This window comes from Heterodontus francisci, chromosome 9 (genome assembly GCF_036365525.1).
Source record: "Heterodontus francisci isolate sHetFra1 chromosome 9, sHetFra1.hap1, whole genome shotgun sequence".
Taxonomy (NCBI): Eukaryota; Metazoa; Chordata; class Chondrichthyes; order Heterodontiformes; family Heterodontidae; genus Heterodontus; species Heterodontus francisci.
In genome coordinates, this window is record NC_090379.1 from 35,551,906 (window position 1) to 35,576,066 (window position 24,161).

Genomic DNA, 24,161 nt, shown 5'->3' on the forward strand with positions numbered 1-24,161 from the left:
CTTCTTTTCACATATATTTGTATTGAAAAGGGATTAGTCTGATTGTTATTTATACATTCATTGTGCAATCAGTGAATCTACCTAACAGTGGTGTAGTGATAATGTTACTAAACTGGTTAGAGACACAGGCTAATGTCCTGGGAACATGGATTCAAATCCCACCATGGCAGCTGGTGGAATTAAAATTCGATCAATTAATTAAATGAAATTGGAACTTGAAGCTAGTCTCAGTAATGATGCCATGAAACTATCATTGATTGCTGTAAAAACCCACCTGGTTCACGGCCTTAATGTGGTTGACTCTTAATTGCCCTCTGAACTGGCCTAGCAAGCCACTCAGTTGTCAAGGGTTAGGCAACAAATGCTGGCCTTGCCAGTGATGCCCACATCCCCTGAAAGTATATTAAAAAAAACTTTCCTCGGAAGAAATGGCTTCCCCTTTTTAATAGTGAAAATTATAATTATTCGATATTAATTTATTTATGATACAACCAAAAAACAAACTCATATGCTTCCGCTTTTGGTTGGAATATGATGTTTTAATGGTCCCCATTGTTGTACTATAAAGCCATTTATTTTATGTCAAGAAATCCATGGTGAAGCAAATCATAATGTTAGATTGTAAAATGTTTTGCTTTCCTTTAAACTATCCCTTTCTAAATATATTTTTCCTCCAGTGGCCCCTGGTTCTAGATTCTCCCACAAGGGGAAACATCCTTTCCACATCAACCCTGTCAAGATCCCTCAGGATCTTATATGTTTCAATCAAGTTGCCTCTTACTCTTCTAAATTCCAGCAGATACAAGCCTAGCCTGTCCGAGCTTTCCTCATATGATAACCCACCCATTCCAGGTATCAGTCTAGTAAACCTTCTTTGAAAAGCAGGATAAATCCAATCTAGCCTATTATCGCCCCATCAGTCTCCTCTCAATCATCAGCAATGTGATGGAAGGTATCAAGCAGCACTTAAACAAAAACAACCTGCTCACCGATGCTCAGTTTGGGTTCTGCCAGGGCCACTTGGCTCCTGACCTCATTACAGCCTTGGTCCAAACATGGACAAAAGAGCTGAACTCAAGAGGTGAGGTGGGAGTGATTGCCTTTGATATCAAGGCAGCATTTGACCGAATATGGCATCAAGGAGCCCTAGCCAAATTGAAGTCAATGGGATAAAAACAAGAAATGCTGAAAATACTCAGCAGGTCTGGCAGCATCTGTGGAGAGAGAAGCAGAGTTACCGTTTCAGGTCAGTGACCCTTCTTCAGAACTAGGAGATATTAGAAATGTGAAAGGTTTTAAGCAGTTTAAGCATGAAGTCAATGAGAATCAGGGGAATGCGCCGCCACATGCACACGCTGGACCTCTCTCTCCAGCAGCACAGCCTCACCTTATCTCAAAGCTGTTCTACTCCGCAGTTTCATCTCATCTTACGTCTCATCCGACGCATTAACAAAAAACTTTTTTTCTTCCTTTCAGGTGTTAAGGAACGCAATCTCCAGCAGCTGATGGGGACTAATGCCCCTCCAGATCCTCCCTCCGCTTCACTTCCCTCTGACCCCACCCCTTCTGATCTGACCCCTTGACCTTTTGGTCAGCTATGTGGCCTGGTCCAATCTAGACCTCCTTTGTTATCTCTTGCCCCACCCCCACCTCACTTGCTTATAACCTGTGACTTTTCTAATATTTGTCAGTTCCGATGAAGGTTTCACTGACCTGAAACGTTAACTCTGCTTCTCTTTCCACAGGTGCTGCCAGACCTGCTGAGTGGTTCCAGCATTTCTTGTTTTTATTTTATAATTGAAAACTTTCCACTGGTTGGAGTCATACCTAGCACAAAGGAAGATGGCTCTGGTTGTTGGAAGCCAATCATCTCAGCCCCAGGATATTGCTGCAGAAGTTCCTAAGGGTAGTGTCCTAGGCCCAACCATCTTCATCAATGACCTTCCCTCCATCATAAGGTCAGAAGTGGAGATATTCACTGATGATTGTACCATTCGCAACTCCTGAGATATTGAAGCAGTCCGTATCCATATGCAGCAAGACCTGGACAACATTCAGGCTTGGGCTGATAAGTGGAAAATAATATTCGTGCCACACAAGTGCCAGGCAATGACCATCTCAAACAAGAGAGGATCTAACCATCTCCCTGTTGACATTCAACAGCATTACCATCGCTGAACCCCCAACTACCAACACCCAGAAACTAAACTAGAGTAGCCATTATAAATACTGTGGCAACAAGAGCAGGTCAGAGACTGGGAATTCTGCAGTGAGTAACCACCTCCTGACTCTCCAAGGCCTGTCCACCATCTATAAGGCACAAATCAGGAGTCTGATGGAATACATTCCATTGTCTGGATGAGTGCAGCTCCACAAACAGTCAGGAAGCTTTACACTATCCAGGACAAAGCTGCCCGTCTAATCAGTACCCCATTCACTACCTTAAACATCCACTCCTTCCACCACTGACACACAGTGGCAGCAGTGTGTACCATCTAAAAGATGCACTGCAAAAACGCAACAAGGCTCCTTCAACAGCACTTTCCAAACTCACAACCTCTTCCACCTAGAAGGAAAAGGGCAGCAGATGCATGGGAACACCACCACCTGAAAGTTCCCCTCCAAGCCACATACCCTCCTGACTTGGAATTATATCACTGTTCCTTCACTGTCGCTGTGTCAAAATCCTGGAACTCCCTTCTTAACAGCACTGTTGGTGTACCTAACTGACATGGATTGCCACGGTTCAAGAAGGCAACTCGCCACCACCTTCTCAAGGGCAATTAGGGATGGGCAATAAATGCTGGGCATTTATTGTCAGCAATGCCCACATCCCATGAAATTAATTTTTTAAAAACTAGCCTCTCAGTTTACAGACTGTCAGATACAGCTTGACTGAATGGATACCATTACTGGGTCTTCAAGCTCTAGGCTGCCAGGTAGCCTGTGGGCTGAGAGGATTCGATTACCTCGCCTCCAGTTTGCAGTCTCACTCCAGGACCGTTGAATACGTCTGCACCAATTACATTTGCTCATTCGTTTTTAAAAGGGGATTGATTTATTTTTACCTTTTTACTGATTGCAACTGGTTTAACTCACCGGAAAGCAGAGGTGTTGTGAACTGTCCTTTTTCCCCCTAAATAAGAATATTATGATCTGATGTGTAATCAAACGCTGGGAGCAAGTTTTAACGTCGTTAGTATGAGACTTTAAACATGAAAACACCAATTAAAAACACCAGTTGCCAACGGGAAATATAAGTAAACGTGTCAGAATCATAGGCATGAAAAAAGGTGGATCAAAATCATCCGTCTTAAAAAAATACTCATAAAACCTTTTAGTTTTAGAAAATAGAGAAAATGGAATAGAATTTGCAGTGGTTTAAGTGGGAAATATATGTAAAACTGAAGTGCGTGAATTCAACTGCATTCGTGCTTTGAGCAAAGCTACACAGCGCGTTAGAACGCATAGCACACTCCAAATCTGACATCGATTTTTTTAAAAACCAGATACAGGGTGAATTGTCAGATAATGCAATTATCTTTGGAATTGGGAGGTTTCACCCTTTCCCCTTTTTCTAAAGTTAGGTTTCCGCCGGTTTGCAGACTAAGGGATTAGAAAAAACACTTCTGTCACAGTCATGCATTTGCATTAAACATCACTTACTGTCCGAGAACTGAAAGATCGGTGGGATGGTTGGTCACATGAAAGAGCAAAGCTTGAACTGAGTCCAAGGCTGGAAACTATTCCGACACGAATGGTTTGGGCTCCCTGTGAGACGCAGACCTGTAAACAAACTCTGACTGGGTGGTAAAGTGAAATCAAAACTCGCAATCACCATCTAATCATGTTACATGGCCCGAGTTCGAAAAAATCCCCAGGGTTGTTTTAAACAAATTATCCCATCTGCAGGTAGGGAGAAACTTAACTGATAAAATTAAGCGGGGAGAAAGACTCGGGCGTAGAAGCTTTCAGTAATGCAAACTAGAAGACACTAACTTTTCTCAGTTTTCAACCCTTTAAGTGTTCTGAGATCACCTGCCCCGTTCAAGCAGGTAAATCTGGTGCCTGTTGAGAATTACCTTGTCAGTAATAAAACTAACGAAGGCTTGATCCTGGGAGAATGAGCGGGTTTGTCCCCAGGTGGAAATGAACCTTCGACTGGACAGCACTCCAGGGTGTGAATGAGCTTCTCCTGACCGCTCCAAGTTGCTTCCTGAAGCAAGGTGCCCCGGGGAAATGTCCAAACGGCCGCTCTCCTGCTTGGCTTCTGAGCGACAATCTGTTAATGAAGAGAAGTCTGAAACTCACATCACACCGCAGCGTCCCCACCGATTGGCCCAGTGGCGAGCAGAGGTTGTCTGTTTCCAGGCAAGTTGCTAGGAGCTTGTTGACGCTCTTGGTATCTCAGGTACAACCCCGTTCTGTGGGAGCTGAGCTCAGCTCCTGTTCCTGCTCCTTCACCCATTCACAGCTTCGGTGGGAGAAGACAGGGAAAGAGGAAGCAAGGGTGTGCATCCAACCCCCCCCCCCCCTGTTCGTTTTACTGCGGTTTCACACTTCATTTTAAGTGAAGAATACAATCTGAACCTGTTCAGGTTTTTTTGCTGCAACACCAACAATTGCAGCAAATAAGAAATATCCAAGGGATCAAAAACAGAAACTTGCTGGAAATACTCAGCAGGTCTGGCAGCATCTGTGGAGAGAGAAACAAGAGTTAACGTTTCAGGTCTATAACTCTTCACCAGAACTTTGTCATCGACCTGAAACGTTAACTCTGTTTCTCTCTCCACACATGCTGCCAAACCTGCTGAGTATTCCCAGTATTTTCTGTTTTTTCAGATTTCCAGCATCCGCAGTATTTCGCTTTTCTATCCAACGGATCTCAGTGTGGGCTGCTTAATAAGTTACTTGTAACTGGAGCTCAAAAAAGGATAGACATTGAGAATATAATTTCAGTAGCAAAAATGACTTATTGCAAATAAAAAAAAGTCTACACCTTACCCTCACCACATCGTGCATCACCATTTGTTAGGGCTGTGTGTCTGTCTTCCCTTTGCCACACATTCAGCCTGCGTCATTATCAATAGAGTCAAGCATAACAAAGATACCTTCTACAGAAGTGGCCAAACACACAATGACTGACTTGCGAGGTGTTTGTAGTGTCATAACAATGTAGAGCATTAAAACTAGATTCCTGCGGTTGAGAAATTGGGTTTCTTTGTGCCCATTTTATGGGACTTATGAATACCCTTAGAAAATGACATCTGCGGCAGCAAGCCCCCCCACCCCACCCCACACACACACACACACACTTACAGGGTGGATCGTGCCAAATGCCATATCACTGCAAGTGTTGGTGTGCAAGCAGTGAACATCCATCAGAGGTATGCAAAGCTGGTCAATTATGATCAAACAGCATGCCATGATCATTTGGTGGCAGAGATGCCATTTAAGAGCTCAGTGTGCCAACCAATGCCTGCTTTTAACCATGTTCAGTAGCAGAAAGGATCCCCTACCAGCGCTATGGAAAAGGGTCATCAACTACTTGCAGGGTAGCTGCTGGTTGATTTCTTCTGGCTGTTGCTATGATTCTACAAGTATTTGGTACTTTCTATAGTTGTTTCAAGCTGCAAAAGTCAACAGGGAGTGGTAGGCAGGTGCTGAAGGACTTTGATTTGATTTAGAGATACAACACTGAAACAGGCCCTTCGGCCCACTGAGTCTGTGCCGATCATTAACCACCCATTTATACTAATCCTACACTAATCCCATATTCCTACCACATCCTCAGCTGTCCCTATATTCCCCTACCACCTACCTATACTAGGGGCAATTTATAATGGCCAGTTTACCTATCAACCTGCAAGTCTTTTGGCTGTGGGAGGAAACCGGAGCACCCGGAGGAAACCCAAGCAGACACAGGGAGAACTTGCAAACTCCACACAGGCAGTACCCAGAATTGAACCCGGGTCGCTGGAGCTGTGAGGCTGCGGTGCTAATCACTGTGCCACTGTGCCGCCCAGTGACTTTCCAGTGACTTCAAAGCTTCAGTATGAACCACTGGCTCCCAGACATGGGTGCACTAGTAGACATTCCTCTTGGAATATGGCATGAATTAGAGAATGAACAGAGGGCACTGAACTGGACAAGCTGTTGGAAGAGGGAGGAGGAGGGTGAGAAGGGCTCTCAGCAGAATGCCATATATGCCCAAAATGTTCAGGGAGCAATTCTTCTACCCAAACCTCAGTGAGAAACAATGTGCGAGATGTCTGCATTTCAGTAAGGACGTCTTCACTGAAATCTGCCATCTGCTGTGGCGACAACTGCAACCTCAGAGCAGGGTAAGGAAGGCACTACCAGTGACTGTGAAGGTGACTGTGGCCATGAACGTTTATGTGTCTGGCTTCTTCTAGGCTGGAGCTGGAGATATTTGCAACATCTCAGTTTTCTGTCCACTGTTGTGTAAGGGAGGTCACTGAGGCTCTCTATTCAATGAGAGCTAACTACATTTCATTCTCTTTTTTCAGAGAGAAGCAGGTGGAGTGAGCACACAGCTTCACTAGGATTGCAGGCTTCCCCATGGCACAGGGTGCCATCGCCATTGACTGCACACGTTGCTTTGCGAATGCCACTTGTCAACTCTGCCCTGCACCAGAACCAAAAGGAATTTCACGCTCTCAACATCCGGTTGGTGTATGACCATAGGTGCAAATGATACAGGTCAATACCCGATATCCTAGCAGCAGTCATGATGCCTTAATCCTACCAAAGGGTGGCTAATGAGTGACAAGGGCTGACGACATGGCTGCCTGCTCTGAGGAACAACCCACACACACGTGTGCAGCATGCACACAATGAAAATCATGCTGCCATACAAAAAGTGATAGAGCTGACCATTGGTGTGTGGGAACAATGCTTCCGCTCCCTTGGCCACTCTGGAGGAGCTCTGCAACACTCAGCAGACTAGGTGGCAAGATTTGTGGTGGTCTTCTGCATACTGCACAACCCCACCATCATGAGGGGGCATCCCTTGCCGCCAGCTATATGGTGTGCAGCTGAGAAGCAGAAGCATAAGTGGGAGGAGGAGGAGAAAGAGGAACAGAGGAGGCAACCTAGCCCCTTGCTGCCCAGGCCACCTGTGAAGAACTCATCCAAGTGAGATAACAGTAACAACCCTAATTCCACAATCACCAACAGTCCCATACCTTCCCTTCACTTTGTCATTGGCCATCACAGCATCCTGTAATGTATAGACGATCATATTATCATAGAAAACCTTCAATGATTTATCAGGTCAACATTTTAGCCTTCCCAAGCATCTGCCTTCTCTTTCCAATGCTTTTCCCCATCAGAGCATTGTACTTCCTAGCCCCTCCATCTTGCTGCTTTCCTTTGTGGTATGTCCAGCTCCTTATTGCTGTTCTCGCCTATTGATCTCTTTATTTCCCTACTTTCATTATTGGTTTGTATGGTGGCTTCCATCTCTTTGTCCACTTTGCTCAATTGCTAAGACGGGTTGAGGCCTGTATGTTCTGTAGCTCCATCCCTAGTATTAAAACAGCAAAATTGTCTAATGCAAAAAAGAAAGAAAATGCAGAAGGACTATGTAATCTAGAGTTCATCTGTTATATGCACTAATTCCCTTCAGGATCACCAGTACTTAAAACTAATGCTCCAAAATGATGGAAGAACAGGCCAGTATCTGGCAGAAACCATTTGGTTCATTAAAATACATAGAACTACAAAAAAAACTATTCATTTTATGCATATTAGTGTTTATTGAAAATAAGTCAGTAAATAGCTCAATGAAGAAGCTTCTTGAAGTGGAAGCACAGTTTGGTGAGCATGTATTGTAATGCATTCACTGTTCCATTGGGCCAGATACATTCCTGTAGTTTTATTGGTCAGTTGCTAACTGTACTGGTGTTGCTCCAGTTGGTCAATGATTACATTTAGGTTTCAAGTCATTATTGCTCTATTTGACACTTAATAAATAAAATAGCAACAGTCCTACTGTTCTATCTTCATAAAACAAGTTTGTAAGTGAGCTGGACCTTGGTAAATGCCTGCTTTCTATTTTAATTTACTTTTTAACACTTCATCGGATACATTGAGAATCCTTGCTCCCAGTTTCAAGTGTTTTGAAATATGATGGTTATGATGATTCCCCTTTCATCTTTGCATTCTCACAAGATTTTTCAAAAATACCTCCACTATGCCACTAGGCCAAATGAAGAAATCAAAATTTCATACAAATGAACAAGGAACAATCAAAATGATAGTGCTGATAATTATGGCAAATGCATTTCTGAAAAGCGAGAACTGGAGAATATTTACTGGGGTAGACAAGACTTTCATTATGAGGACTTAAAACATCCAGGGTAGAATTTCACTATTTTTAATTAAATGCGTTCATAAAGATTGGTAGCGAATGATGCAGTTTGCCTGTATGTTTACAAGCTGGCATGGATTTCATCCAATGTTGTTCTTTAGTTAGCTCCTCATTGTTTACAGAGTATCTGGCACATTTTACGGCTGCTGCTGTGAAAGTCAGTGCAAGGCTACTGAATGATTTTTTTTTTACAAAGCCAGATACAATCATAGGTTCACTTCAAAAAAACACAACCGTTCTATTTATCGTAGCCTAAATGCACTTCAAAACTGTATTTAAGTGTTTCGTTTGTGATGTACGGTTGTACCTGATGAGGCATTGTAAATGATGACAGGGTTGATAAATTTTACCATAGCTACAATGTAAGCATTTTCTACAAATAGAAATTCTGTTATCATACCAATGATGACTCACATTTGAACAAATAGAAAATTATGGATTTGCTAAATACACTCAGCTTGATATAAATGCATCTGTGTGTAGAATTCAAGTAAACCAAATTACTTCCCATTTTCTGCTCTTATATATAATTACTAATTCAGCTGTAACCTACAAGTTTGCAACCCAGACCCAAGGATACAATTTTCCTTGCATATTCATGTTTTTACTGCCAAGCACACTGAACCATCGCCAACCCATTGACTGTAATACACTTACAGATTGTAGGACACAATACAGTAATCTTTTTGAGTATAATACAAGCTAGTGCAGAAATTGCTGTGATGGTGTCCTTGTAAACAAAATACTTTGCAAAATGAAAAGAGTGTTTTTATCTTCTGAGAGTGCTGCCATTTTTGGAAGTGTGTGTGGTGGTGGTGGTGGTGGTGGTGGTGGTAGTGCTGGCTAAGGAAGGTGCAGAATCTTTCAGCAATATTATCCCATCCTTATGCAGCTTAACTGTGACCTGCATTTGATACTGTTATGACCGAGACGGGAAGAATGCACGGTCTTTCCCTAGTTCCACTTCTCCACAGGTCACAACATATATTTAAATATTTACCCAGTTACCGAAATGGTCAATCATATACTCTACTCTTTATCCCAGAACAAAATACACCAACCAGGTTTCTTTAATAAACAGCAAAATTATCAGTTTATTATAATACAAGACTTATCCAGTAACAAAGCAAAGCATTAACAGACTGAAATGTGAAAGTTCCCTTTTTAAATACCCAACAGACAAACACTGATTAAAGAGAAAAAAAAAAGAAATTTTCTCTGCAGAGGTCTTCTACAAAAAAATAAAAGACAAAAAAAGACGACTTTGGCCAAATACTTGTTAATTGTTGGAGAAAAAAGATGAGATATGTTGTGTCCCAAAAATGGCATACAGTCTGGCATCTGAGCACACATAGATAGGTCACTGGGATCTTTTCTTGAGCAGTTCTTTTTAGGTGGGTGTTGAGAACTAATCTGGCGGGCCTTCCAAGAGCATCTCAGAAGAAATGCGGCATCAGGGGCTTTAGCTCTCACACCCTGGATTCACAGGGTTTTTCAAAGAGGTAGAGAAAGAGGAGTGTTTTTCAGCTGGCTTATAAACCCAACTGCTTTCAACACAGTCCATACCCCAACTGAACCAAAACAATATCCCCAAAAGTGAAACCTCCTGACCACCATAAATCTTGATGTGTCACTTCTCTGTAAACATTTTCCTCAAGTCACCAAGGTTTCTATTGTTCATTGAGCTTGAGACATGCAACATTCAGTAAAGGTTTGTTTTCAAGCAAGACCTCTCAGTGACACTTGTAAAAAACATATCCATGGAATCTTTTCAGTTTTCCCAAATGAACCAATCTCCATAATTCTAAAATATGAGTCCTCAAAAAAAAATTAAAAATAGAAGCACTTATATAACTATAAGTCAAACTGTATTTTGCGCTAATGTGGTAATCACCATCATGGGGCAATAAATATGTCTGGCACAATTTATGCCTGAAACGTAGAATTTAACAGCACACGAGGAGGCCATTTGGCCCATCACACCTGCATTGTTTCTCTGAGAGCTATCCATTTAGTCACATTTCATATGAATACTGACAGCAGAAAAGAATGGATGGGAAGCCATGGAAGGTGGCATATAATTACATGCAAGCAAAGCTGAGTAGAAAGAGCCAGAATGACGTCTTAGAATTCATCTTAAAAGCAGTATAAAATATCTGCTGGTGACCCACTGAGGACATGGGGCCAGGGCTGGAAGAGAATATTATGCAATTTTTATGAGAAAAACAGAGGGCTTGTGTAGCACTGAGGGGCACTAGTTGACATTATCACAGTTATCTTGAAAAGATTTGAAAATTGAAAGACCGATAAATATTTTCCAGCTGACTCAAATTATACCAAACATAGGAAGTGTATGGAAAAGACCAGCTGATCCATCAAGCCTGTCCCATCCTGCATGGTGCAGCTGTTTCCAGCATTAAATCCATCTCCCCCTCCCTCACACTCGCTTCCAGAGCCACGTAATCTCATGGATACAAAGTTCAGTCAATTTTGGAGAAAACTCTGGGAATTCCCTCTCTAACCCCTCAAACCCTGAAGGCCATCAAGCAATCTTCAGGAGACTACGGTGGCTTGCACCATTAACCTAGATCAGCCCATCTATATACTATAACTTGAGATGGCTTCCATTTATGAGAACTTATCCAATTCCATTTTGGATGTCGGCAATAAATCCACACTCACTGCACATACTGACAAAAGCTTACTAATACTTTCTAATTCTCCCCTGTCTTTCTAGCTCAAATAACCTGTTCACATGAACAGAATCTAATCCCTTTAAGGCAATGAGAAATAATAATGACAAAAATTGAATATCACTTTAAATGAACGTGGAAGCAAACAATTTGAAAGTGAAAGAATACAAAATGTCAGCCTGCCCAAACTGCAAACAGAGAGTATCTATAAGGAATTAGGAATAATATGAAGTCTCAGCGAACCTCAGCAGATTTGGTCTAATTTCTACTTAGGATCTAGATGGAATATTACACAGCATCATAGTACTTTCCTTTGGAAGGAAGAAGAACTGGCAAGTTATTTTGTGATTCCCAGAAGTGCACCTCTCAACTGAGTAGGTGGTGTGTTTAATGGTGATAATTGAAAATATCACATTTCAAATCACATATAACTAGGGACAGTGGAAGAAATACATTTTTAAAAAATTGAGTAAAATGTGTCCAGAGGTTAGGGTAAAGTGAAATCAAAAATATCTGGTTATGAAATTATTGTGGAATGTTGGAAAATCTTTGCACAAATATTATGGAGTCTATTGATGCATTTAGGTCTTCAGAAGAAGGAATTTTCCTCCACACAAGATCAGATGGCAGGTCGTTCAACCTTGTCCGTCTTAGAGCAAAGACCAAAGTACGGAAGGACCTCAACAGGGAACTCCTCTTTGCTGACGATGCTGCATTCACATCCCACACACAAGAGTGTCTGCAGAGACTCCGACAGGATTGCGGCTGCCTGCAATGAATTTGGCCTAACCATCAGCCTCAAGAAAACGAACATCATGGGACAGGACGTCAGAAATGCTCCATCAATATCGGTGACCACGCTCTGGAAGTGGTTCAAGAGTTCACCTACCTAGGCTCAACTATCACCAGTAACCTGTCTCTCGATGCAGAAATCAGCAAGTGCATGGGAAAGGCGTCAGCTGCTATGTCCAGACTGGCCAAGAGGGTTTTGGAAAATGGCGTACTGACACGGAACACAAAAGTCCGAGTGTATCAAGCCTGTGTCCTCAGTACTTTGCTCTACTTGGCATCAGGTGGCAGGACCGCATCTCCAATGCGGAAGTCCTCAAGGCGGCCAACATCCCCAGCATATACACCCTACTGAGCCAGCAGCGCTTGAGATGGCTTGGCCATGTGAGCCGCATGGAAGATGGCAGGATCTCCAAGGACACATTGTACAGCGAGCTCGTCACTGGTATCAGACCCACCGGCCGTCCATGTCTCCGCTTTAAAGATGCTTGCAAACGCGACATGAAGTCCTGTGACATTGATCGCAAGTCATGGGAGTCAGTTGCCAGCGTTCGCCAGAGCTGGTGAACAGCTATAAAGGCAGGGCTAAAGAGAGGCAAGTCGAAGAGACTTAGCAGTTGGCAGGAAAAGAGACAGAAGTGTAAGGAGAGAGCCAACTGTGTAACAGTCCCGACAACCAATTTTATCTGCAGCGCCTGTGGAAAAGTCTGTCACTCTAGAATTGGCCTTTATAACCACTCCAGGCGCTGCTCCACAAACCACTGAAATCTAGGCGCTTACCCATTGTCTCTCATGACAAGGAGGCCAAAGATTGTTGTGTGGGTAGTGAGTCAACTGCCTTGTTAGCTACTAGGCAGTAAACAGTCATCAGTTACACACAGGTTTCTGCAGAGTGCCCACATGTCTTAATGCTCTCTTGTGAGCACTTCATATAACTTGGCATGTGACATATGTCTAATTTGTCAAAATTGACAAGGGTGTGAACTGTTTCAGGGACATTGCCAGAAATCTACATTTAGTCCTCAAGCAGTTATTTTCACTGTCTCCTCTTTTGATATTTGACACTATGAAGAAGAAAAATGATATTGTGCATGTGTAAAAGCTGCTAGCACAAGAAGCGCTACTCTAAAAGTGTTTGAAATGATCTGCAGCCAATGGAAGAACATTTCTGCAAAATATGGGATAAAAGATCGACCAGAAAAATCTATCATTGTTTAATGTGGCAAATGAATTAATTTGACAGCTTATTTGAGGTTAAGTCATTAATATCAATGCAGTACCTTGGATATAATTTTGTAATTAGAACTTCTGGATTTTACCACTTTTGGTATCATATTCCAAAGCCAAACAACAAAGATGAATTATTCTAAAACATTAACTGTACCTATTTGTTGCTACAACTCATTACTGTACAGAAACAGTGTGCCATGGGGTAATAAGAGGCATGTGTTAATGCAGGCACAGAGTAGGAGAGGGACAACAAACTACTGTATAGACATGGTATGTCACAGGGTAATAGGAGGTACAAAATGTTACTGTCAGGCAGTGTTATTGTGTAATAGAACCTTCAAGAGCTGTCTTCTTTGTTCATTCAATTTCTGCAAAATATCATTGAATTTATACTCTTAAAGGATTGACACCGTAAGTGCAATAAAAGTAATATCTTTTATTGTAATATATAAAAGTAAATACATTTTATTTAAAAGATGCATGCAATATGGATATTTTACGAACCAGGTCATGCATAAAGATTAATATGCATGCACAGTGCATCAAAATCCTGTTTTAAGACCATTAACTACACATACCTATGACAAGTACTATGTGTTCTTGTTCATTAAAATGGGAAAAATTGATCAGAAGTATGTTTGACCTATTGACTTGTTTCATATTCCAGAAAAAGAATTTTAAAAGGCATTTAGTCTCTTTGCAGAGAACAGAACATGTTGAATTAACCAAGAAATCAGAGTTGACAAGTCCATTGTTACATTATATGTGACTGACACTAGCATGTTCACATTGCACAAATCAACAATATCCTCACTGAAGTGAAAATATTGCTCCCATGTTCTCACTACAGTGGCAACACATTATAAAATTCTATTGATTTTAGGAAAATTCAGAACAATAGAATTTTAAAATAAAAAGAACACTTCCTTGGCAATCATTTAGCAGGGCAGATCAAAAACCTTTTATGGAACCCACCTAATTTTCATTCCACTGATTTCAGTTTCACTGTGTCAGAACACATGTCTGATCTGAATCATAGCTTTGCTGTGAGACAGCAGTGCATAATACATTTATCGGCCTGTTTAATTAAAGTAAATTGTAATAAACTTAATCTTCTAGAATTCAGCACACCACAGTGGTTACCTATTGCACCAGTTGACTTTCCTTCATTTGGAAAGCACTATGGACAATATGTTCATTAATCATTGCCTGAGTAAATGGTCAAGCAGTGCAACTATCCAATAAATTAACTCATCAAAATGGCCAAGGTGACTCACTGATTCTTGTGTGATTTGAGGCTGTACAGTTTTTCTCCTGTATGAAAAGGCAGTTGACAAAACCACTGGATATGATCACGAATAAGACTCATAACAGAAAGTAATGAATATCATCAGGCCCTACTCAATTTACAACATACAATAAGGCATTCATTATTTTTATATTTAATCCTAATAATACACAAAAAAGATGTTCTGAAGCACAATAATAATTTGAATAGAAAAAACTTTGTAAGTGCTAGCTCTGGTTTGAATAATAGCTTGCTCATTAAATCTGTACTAACAACAAGCAGCATGATGTGGAATGGACTATAAATACAAACCATTCATATAGCACAACATATAGGAGATATTTATTAATGATTGCAAAGATATATTGATGATAACGGGTGCGCTGCCAAAGAATCTCAAAGTGAACTGTATTAAAATGCAGATATATCTTATCTTGAATTTGCATTGCTCCATATCATGAAATAATGAAATAAATCAAAACCTATTTATGGAGTTCTGAAAATTGTTAACGGTTAATGCTTTCACGTGAAAGGCAAATGGCTTGACCACTTAATTGAATCTCAGCTGCACTTCTTTTCCCTTACTGCTCGATTGCAATACCTATAATTCCCACAACACAGGGGAGCTTCACTTCAACAAATGTTGTCAGTTAATCAAGCATACTGTATGTGTAATCAATTTATTAAAGATGTACAACCGTAACTATAAAGTGGCATACTGGTTCATGGATGGACAATCTGCAGCAGTGACCGGTTGATCTGGCTTTATGATTAGGTCATAAAGTGTTTCCCTACAGCAAAGGAGGGAAAAACAAGCATAACATAACCGAAGGGGGTCATGGAGTAGTAACTTGGTGGCACAGTGGCCTTTAAATTCTTTTTTTATTTTATTTTTATTTAGCGATACAGCACTGAAACAGGTCCTTCGGCCCACTGAGTCTGTGCCGACCATCAACCACCCATTTATGCTAATCCTACACTAATCCCATAGTCTTACTACGTCCCCACCTGTCCCTATATTCCCCTACCACCTACCTATACTAGGGGCAATTTATAAAGGCCAATTTACCTATCAACCTGCAAGTCTTTGGCTCTGTGGGAGAAAACTTGGACCTATGTTGAAATACATCCTAAACAGGTGGGTTGAAAGTCTCTTCTCCTGTCTGTAAAACATCCTATGTGATGCTTTTGGTCAGTCTCAATCCAGTTCCTGGCCCTCTGGCACAAAATTGCCCCTAATTAATAGGTAATGTCCCTTAAACAGGGCCAAGGAGAGTTGGCATAGGAAATGAAAGACAAATGCAGTGGAAAGGGTTGGGGGCGTGATGCACTTTGGTGGGGCAGAGTGGAAGGAGGATTGATCTGCTATCACCAACCTAGTTGGGAGTACTTGATATGTACAAGCAATGGATATCTGAAATAGAAAATGTGCCATCTCCCCCAGTACTAACATCCTTTAATTTGATGAGCACAAAAAATGATTTAAAAGTATGAGTCAGTCCACACTGTTTCACACTCTTGTTTCCAAGCAGAATCAGCAGAGACCAGAGTACAGGTTGTCTTCATTAAGATGGTGCCTGGCACTGGGGAACTAAAAAGCATAACAGGTGGGAGGAGGAAAGATTATTCCATCTGAAGCAGAGCAGCCAACTGTGACAATAATTTTAAATTTTAATGCACAATAATGTTTTAAAACACACAATTTGAAAATGCCATACATAACATGGAACACAAAGAGAACAAATTCCCTCCCAAAAATTATCAACAGTCTCCCTTTAAACAACTTAAAGAGGGTCCAGAGGAGATTTGCTAGAATGGTATCAGGGATGCAGGACTTCAGGTACATGGAGAGAATAAAGAAGCTGGGGTTATTCCCCCAAGAGAAAAGGTTAAGGGGAGATTTAATTGAGGTGTACAAAATTATGAAGCATTTTGATAGACTAAAAAATGAGAAACTGTTTCCAGTGGCAGAACAGTCAGCAACCAGAGGACACCGATTTAAGGTAACTGGCAAAAGAACCCAGAAGCAGGATGAGGGAAAACTTATGCAGTGAGTTACGATGATCTGGAATTCATTGCCTGAAAGGGTAGTGAAAACAGAATTCAATAGCAACTTTCAGAAGGAAATAAAAGAAGGAAAAATTGCAGGGCTATGGGGAAAGGGCAGGGTAGTGATCCTAATTGGATAGCTCTTCCAAAGAGGTGGCCCAAGCACAATAGACTGAATGATCTACTTCTGTGTTGTATATACATACGAACGTAGGAATTAGGAGCAGGAGTAGGGCATTCGGCCCTTTGAACCTGCTTCACCATTTGATAAGACCATGGCTGATCTGATTCTGGCTTCAACTCTACTTTCCTGTCTACCTGCTATAACCTACGACTCCCTTGTCAATCAAGAATCTATCTAACTCAGCCTTGAAAATATTCAATGACCCTGCCTCCACTGCCACCTGGGGAAGAGAATTCCACAGACGAACAACCCTCAGAGAAAAAATTTCTCCTTATCTCTGCCTTAAATGCGAGACCCCTAATTTTTAAACTGTGTCTCCTAGTTCTAGTCTTTCCCATAGGGGAACCATCCTTTCAACATCCACCCTGTCAAGTCCCCTCAGGATCTCATATGTTTCAATAAGATCACCTCTCATTCTTCTAAACTCCAATGGATACAGGCCCAACCTGTCGAACCTTTCCTCATTAGATAAACCCCTCATCCCAGGAATCAGTTGAATGAACCTTCTCTGAACTGCTTCTAATGCAATTATATCCTTTAAGGAGACTAAAAACTGTGTGCAGTACTCCATATGTGGTCTCACCAACGTCCTGTACAACTGTAGCAAAACATCCCTACTTTTATATCCCATTCCCTTTTCAATAAACAACAACATTCAGTTGCCTTCCTAATCACTTGCTGTACCTGCATACTAATTTTTTGTGGATCATGTACTAGGACTATCATTCTATGAAATAGCTTAATCAATTAGATAGTTCAAATCTGAATTTCTGGGTCATCTGTAGGTTCTCCATATATTACCTTTTGACTTAAAGCTGGTTTGAGTGCATTGTCTTTTAATGCAAGACATTACCCTGCCTTCAATATTTAGGAGAGTCTGCTCTGTGTATGGATTTCCAGTCTACATAAGAATGTCATTTAAGACGCAGAATAACCTTCTCTGTTGTCACTTTCACACACTTAAATCTAGTAGAGCAAAGCAGAGCAATTTAATAATTCAGAATTATTAATTATTGATCCTAGGAAAAATAAGCACCTCTGCAATGAAATATTACCATAAGGTAGATATCAGGAGATTGCTGGTATAGAATTTTTACATCATCATGCGACCCAATGGCTTTGCTGACGAGTGCAAATGAGGCAGAGTCACAAATCATAATAAAATCATGCATGCTGTTTATACCAGAGCTGGCTTTTCTTTTTAAAAGGATGTCATATTTCCATTTAGCATCTTACAATGTTGGTGCACAATGGGAGTATGATAGGGTAACTAGGAAATCATAAGCATGGCTGATGGAGGGAGGTGCACTTGCATCACAGAGTTTATACAAAGTACTGGTCAATGTGCTAATGGCACGGTATTACTCTCGATCTCTCTCGCACACATGCCACATGCATATGAATTGTAAATATAAAACAATACTTCTAATAAATTTTAATTTAGTTTAGTAAAATGTTTTATGCAATTTCTCAAAATAAGATTCTGGCTAAACAGCTTGAAAGTAATATTGCTCCACTGGAGATGAATATCTTAAAACACAATGTTTGAATGCTAGGGACATTTTTCCCCCATCCTATTTATTTTCCTAGAATAGCTAAGTAGAAGACTATTTTTGTTTATACTATTTAAAATAAGTGTTTTTTTTTCTCATCAATCTTCTTCACCCCCCTAACCCCCTGTAAATTTTGAGGCAAGGGAAATCAAATTATATTCACTATGTAATTATGCCAAATGGCTCACCAATCAAAAGCACTTCATCAGTATCCATTCACTTTATACTTCTACCATTTCCTTCTGCAAGCAATGTCACAGCACCCTGTCACTATCGATTTTTAGCTAATTAGTTCCTTTCAACCGATTCTGATACTCCCAGACTACTCGGCTCTGCTGCTCAGTCCTAGGCCAAGAAACGGTCCCACCTGGTAACAGAAAATAAAGCAAGTAACATAGCCCACAGAGACTTACTTTTACATGGTACATTTCATGATCACAGAGCGTCTCAAAGTGCTTTACAGCTAATTAAGTACTTTAGAAGTGTTTGAAGTGCATTCTTGTAATGCAAATTTGCTCATAGCAAGCTTCCAAAAACAGCAATGTGATAATGGCCAGATAATCAGTTTTTGTGATGTTGATTGAGGGATAAACATTAGCCAGGACACTGGGGATAGCTCACTTGCTCTTCCCCAAAATAGTGCCTTGGGATCATTTACATCCACCTGAGCAGGCCTTGATTTAATGTCTCATCCAAAAAACAGCACCTCTGAAAGTGCAGCACGCCCTTAGTACTGCACTGGACTGTCAGCCTTGATTTTTGTGCTCAAGTCCTGGAGCGGTGCATGAGCCCATAACCTCATAACCTTCTGATCTAGAGGCAAGAGAGCGATCAACTGAGCCACAACTGCCACTGCAAGGCAGAAGCACAATTTGTTTTTGGCATTGGGTCACAGAGTATGCAGGCATCATGGGAGCAACCAGTAAGAAGAATTGGTAGATCAGAAAGCTCTCTCACAAACACTTTTATGACCAAGAGACTTGGAAAATGAGGTGGGTTTTGGGGGAGAAAGAAAATGGAGGAAAACAGAAATGAAAATATATGGGTGGTGAATTTTCACAGACATTCTACCGATCGACTGCCATAAATGCAGTGGAGCATTTTGAACTTTCCTCCAAAAACTTCCAAGCGAAGTTCATAATTTTTTTTTAAAAAAGGAATTAGATAGTTGCTTGAAAAAAAGATTAAAAATATGGGGAGTGAGCAAGAGAATGTTTGGACGAGTGCTTCCTGTGGATAAAAACACTGCCAGCACAACTGATGGTTTAAATGGTTTGTTTCCATGCTGCAACATTCTACAAACTCTGAGAAACTTTGGGCTGCATTTTTCAATTTACCTGGAAGTTCCGCTGCCAGGGACGAAAGCAGGAGGCTTCGGTGGGCAATGGAACCCTGGGGCAGCATTTTGCTGGTGGAGACAAATTAACAGGCCACTGCTGGGGCCACTGTCTAATTGAGGATGGCTACCCGCCCCAAGAACTGCCAGCCGAATCAGAGGGCCAGCAGCTCGGCAGCCTCAACAGCGCCACCGCTACAGGCGGCCATTGCTGAGGGTGCAGCACAGGGACAGGGAGCCTAAATGGCAAGGTGCCCCTGAAGTGTGGTTAGTTTAGTTGGGACAAGCCAGGGCCAGGCAGACAGGCCCCTGCGATTGGCTAGGGAGTGGGTGGTGAGGTCATGGTGCACTGGCAGTTCTACACCCACAGGGATAGCCATTGCTGCCGGGATTCCCTCCGGGACAATGGAATGCCCATCAAGGTGGGATAGCCCCCCACCCCACGGAACCTGCTGGTAAAATGCCCGTGGGGGTGGGAAGTGGCCTTTAATTGGCTACTTAAATGGTTCAATTGGCCGCCCAATGAGCAGCCGCGCCACCAAGGTTTCCTTCACTGGCAATATGACATGGCAGCAGGAAGACATTGGGCTCCCCTCTTGATGCCTTCCCCCGCCATATTACCAGCCCTCCTGCCTCCCAGCCTGTCTGCAATGGGCTGGCAAAATTCAGCCCTCTACTTTTGTGACAGTATTTGCCCATTAATTTACCAAATATTATTGTTTGAAAAAATCCATGAGTGCAAGGTTAAGCCATTCTCAAGACATTTCATTTTCAGGACATACTTAGCAGACTTGTGTTTAGCCAAGGTGTATGCAGCCAAATCACTAAACTTTCCCGAATGGATTGTGTTCCTCTACTAGGTTTAAACACTTTTATAGCTGGCTTCTTCATTTGTACAAACCAATTCGTCCTATCCAGATAGTTTGAGGAAAAGTGCAATGTAGAGGGGTAATTTTATAAGTTGAAGTTGTACATGCTCAGAAAATGTGAAGTATCCCATGGACTTACTTGGCTACTCTTCTTCTAGGTATTCATCCCTAGTAAGAGCCATATTTTGCTTTCAATTGAATCATGATGCCAAGCACAACAGTGTTCATCTGGTTCTGGAAGTTGAATCACCAAAGGCGTAAAAAAATCTAATATTTACTGGCAGAGACAACTGCAAATAACATACAATTTGTAGAAAGCTGCTCTAGGTGACAGGTAATGATGTACTCATCCTTGCAGGTGAATCTTGTAATCCTTCAAACCCACTTCAAGGCTGACTCGAGATATGCTGGATGACACATTTCTATCAGGCCATTTTATTTACTGATTTTTTTGAATGGTGCTGTTTGTTTTGTTTATTATATTATTGATGAGACTTTTTAAAAATAGTATTATTTAGTAGCTGTAGTTGTCAATAAATTCTAGACTGAAGACTGTTCATCAAAGGAAGCTCTTTTGTAGGAAGAAAATGTTTAAAAAGCCAAATCATTTTTGCATGCATGGTGTGGCACTAAATATTGACCAGTTGAAGTGGGTTTGAAGGATTACAAGATTCACCTGCAAGGATGTGACGTGCACTTATATCTATAGCAACAGTAATTCTTTTGTACTACGTGCTCAATTGAAATACTGATGTTATCATTGTTAATGTTATATCACAGTGACACAATAATGCTCCTCCACAGGCACTTAACTAATGTAAATAGCTTTTAAATCCCTGTAAGAATTTCTCATGCTGGATAAGCAATCTTCTGTTCATTTTACAAAGCAAATTCTTGAACAATTTGACTATCTTAAGATTTTAGCAAAGAGTCTGAATATTGCAGTACAATAGATGTCTGTTGCACAGGTCAAAATATTCAGAAATGTCCAAATAAAAGGCCACACAAGCTGTCCTTTATTGAGCTGTATTGTGTTTAAGATTCCAGTAATGTATGCCATCTGCAGACTTGATAGTTCTTGGATTCTTTCATCTCCAGCCAGTGATTTTGCTCCTCATCACCGCTACTGTTTTGACCCATGGAGATCCATCCAATCATTTCCTTACGCTTCATACTACGACGGGTGTATATTGAGATCATTAATGTGACTTCAGACAACTGGAAAAGAGCGATCTGAAAGATGAAAGTCTCCTTGTAAACAGGGTTGGGCTGACCACGCCTGATGGACGTTTTGCACCGAGACATCTCCTGTCCAACTGAGTTAAGGAGAGAGAGTTTTGCATATGTGTCTGTAGAATTTCAACAAAAGAAAAAGAAATTAGTTTAAACTGAAATTGCACCAAATTAAGAGATAGGAGCAGCACAATTTTTCAAGGCCACTTGCAATAACATATTGTAAAAATCTAAAATAAATGGGCTAACAACTTGTGAAACAACAGACAAAGGAATTTAAAGAACTAATAACACCTTTGTATGGCAATATTGCATAGCTTAATTGCATCTAATAAATGCTTCATGCCAACTGAAGAAACTGCTTCTTTGTTCCACACAACATTCATTAGTGCTGTTAAGTTGTTCCAACAAGTTGATGTACATATTAAGCTTGGATGTTTTCTGTTGATGGAATATTATGTTCATGACTGACAGCCTCAACGTAGGCAGGACCCAGCCCCCGAGGGATAAGAGCTTGAATTGACGCCATATTCAGCTCCTAATTTTGATTAATTCAGATTAAAGGACTAAAATCAAAGGACTAAAAATCACCTGGTCATTTATTTGCAAACAGGATTATAAAAGGTGTCTCACATTAATGTTAGAAAATGCAAGAGCCACCTACATATTGTCAAAATGAGGCTTCAGCAATACACACAAAAGAGTCAATAATAGTTGTAGGGGGGCTGAATGTTCATCTTCACCACCTGGGCAGTAATCTGGTGCAAAGGTTCACCCACCCAGTGTAGAAAAGCTGAGTGACCTGCTTCACTGGATGAACAGGCAGCCAGTGGATAATGAAAATTACCCTCGAACTGTGGAAACTATTTGCGGACAAAGAGATATGAAAAAGAAAATTAATCAACCCCAATGAGACAGAGCACATACGGACACAGTACCATTATTATAAACAACATTTTCAGGTAGTGTTCTGTTTAACAATGAGGTTTTCAAGCTTAACAGACATCCTGCCTATGGGTCTTTTCTAATGTTCTTCCTCTAGATGATTTCAGTTCTTGTATCTTAGATTACCCTCCTGGGTGACTTCCAACTCCCAAAATGTTCCAGTGTGTCTATCCTTGCTTTGAGATCTAGGTAACATGCCAGCAAATGAACAGCACTTTGTGTCTGTTTTCTTTTATCTGGTGGATTTACCCTATGCTTCTAAAAGATTTCATTCAGTTTTCAAAAGTGGGAGACTTAGTTTTAAGCTTAATATGAAGGGGGAAAAAAAAAATCAGAAAATAAATAAATATTTACAATATCCACCCAACTCCTTGTGTAGGCAAAATAATGAAAAGGTCACAGTGCTAGGAATTAAGGGAATTCTCTATGTAATAGTTTACTTTCCTTGAATTTCTTACGAGTGTGGACAGTAAAATAATCTGAACAGTTACTTGGGGAGAAGGTTCTCAGGGGTTTCAAACTGACCAATTCGTTATCAGATTTTCGAAATGACCCCTGCTGTCCCTTCCCAATCCAAGAGGATTAGCATTTTATACCCTACAAAATAGGTCATCAGGATTTCCAGGATGTGGAAAATCTCTTCACAGAATAGATGGACACAACTGGATCGGTCATACAGGAATATTTAACTTTGAATTATTATTCTATCCAATCTATACACAACAAAATGGTCGAGTCTACTCTTGATAATCAGCAAAGAAGTGTTTTGAAATGGGCTTGGTACAGGAATCACAACTTGAAAATGCTACTTTTTTCTGTCTTATTAAAATCACTTAAGTGCCAGGCAATGACAAAAGAGAATCTAACCATCTCCCCTTGACATTCAACAGCATTACCATCACTGAATCACCCACCACAACATCCTAGGGGTTACCATTAACTAGAAACTTAACTGGACTAGCCATATAAGAGCAGGTCAGAGGCTGAGAATTCTGCAGCGAGTAACTCATCTGCTGACTCCCCAAAGCCTGTCCACCATCTACAAGGCACAAGTCAGGAGTATGATGGAATACTCTCCATTTCCCTGGATGAGTGCAGCTTCAACATCACTCAAGAAGCTCAACACCATCCAGGACAAAGCAGCCCGCTTGATTGGCACCCCATTCACCACTTTAAATATTCACTCCCTCCACCACCAGCACAACATGGCAGCAGCGTGTACCACATACAAGATCCACTGCAGCAACTCACCAAGCCTCCTTCAACAACACCTTCCAAACCCGCGACCTCTACCAGATAGAAGGACAAGGGCAGCAGACGCAAGGGAACATGACCAGCTGCAAGATCCCCTCCAAGCCACACGCCATTCTGACTTGGAAATATATCACAGTTCCTTCATTGTTGTTGGATCAAAATCCCACAACTCCCTTTCTAGCAGCATTGTGGGAGCACCTTCACCACATTTGGACCAGTTTAAGATGGTGGCTCATCACCACCTTCCCAGGGACAATTAGGGACAGGCAATAAACGCTGGTGTTCCTAGTGAAATCCATAACCCAAGAATGAACTAGTAAAACAAGAATTTGCATGGGTTCAG

General features: G+C 41.2%; 1 protein-coding gene and 1 long non-coding RNA gene across 6 annotated transcripts in view; both read right to left on the bottom strand.

Annotated features, from left to right (window-relative positions):
- LOC137373662 (uncharacterized) overlaps nt 1-4,377 on the bottom strand; it is a 30,550-nt gene extending 26,173 nt beyond the window's left edge. For 2 of the 3 annotated variants that reach the window (XR_010975666.1, XR_010975667.1), the window contains exon 1: nt 4,083-4,377. This is a non-coding gene — a long non-coding RNA (uncharacterized lncRNA). The remainder of the gene's footprint in view (nt 1-4,082) is intronic. The other variant, XR_010975665.1, reaches the window with a different exon arrangement.
- Nucleotides 4,378-13,590: 9,213 nt separating this feature from the next.
- The window catches only part of LOC137373663 (synaptotagmin-16-like), a 74,024-nt gene continuing 63,453 nt past the window's right edge, over nt 13,591-24,161 (bottom strand). For all 3 annotated transcript variants that reach the window (XM_068038777.1, XM_068038776.1, XM_068038778.1), the window contains one exon: nt 13,591-21,735. In XM_068038777.1, the coding sequence (XP_067894878.1) occupies nt 21,422-21,735 (314 nt within the window). In that variant the 3' untranslated portion in view covers nt 13,591-21,421. The remainder of the gene's footprint in view (nt 21,736-24,161) is intronic.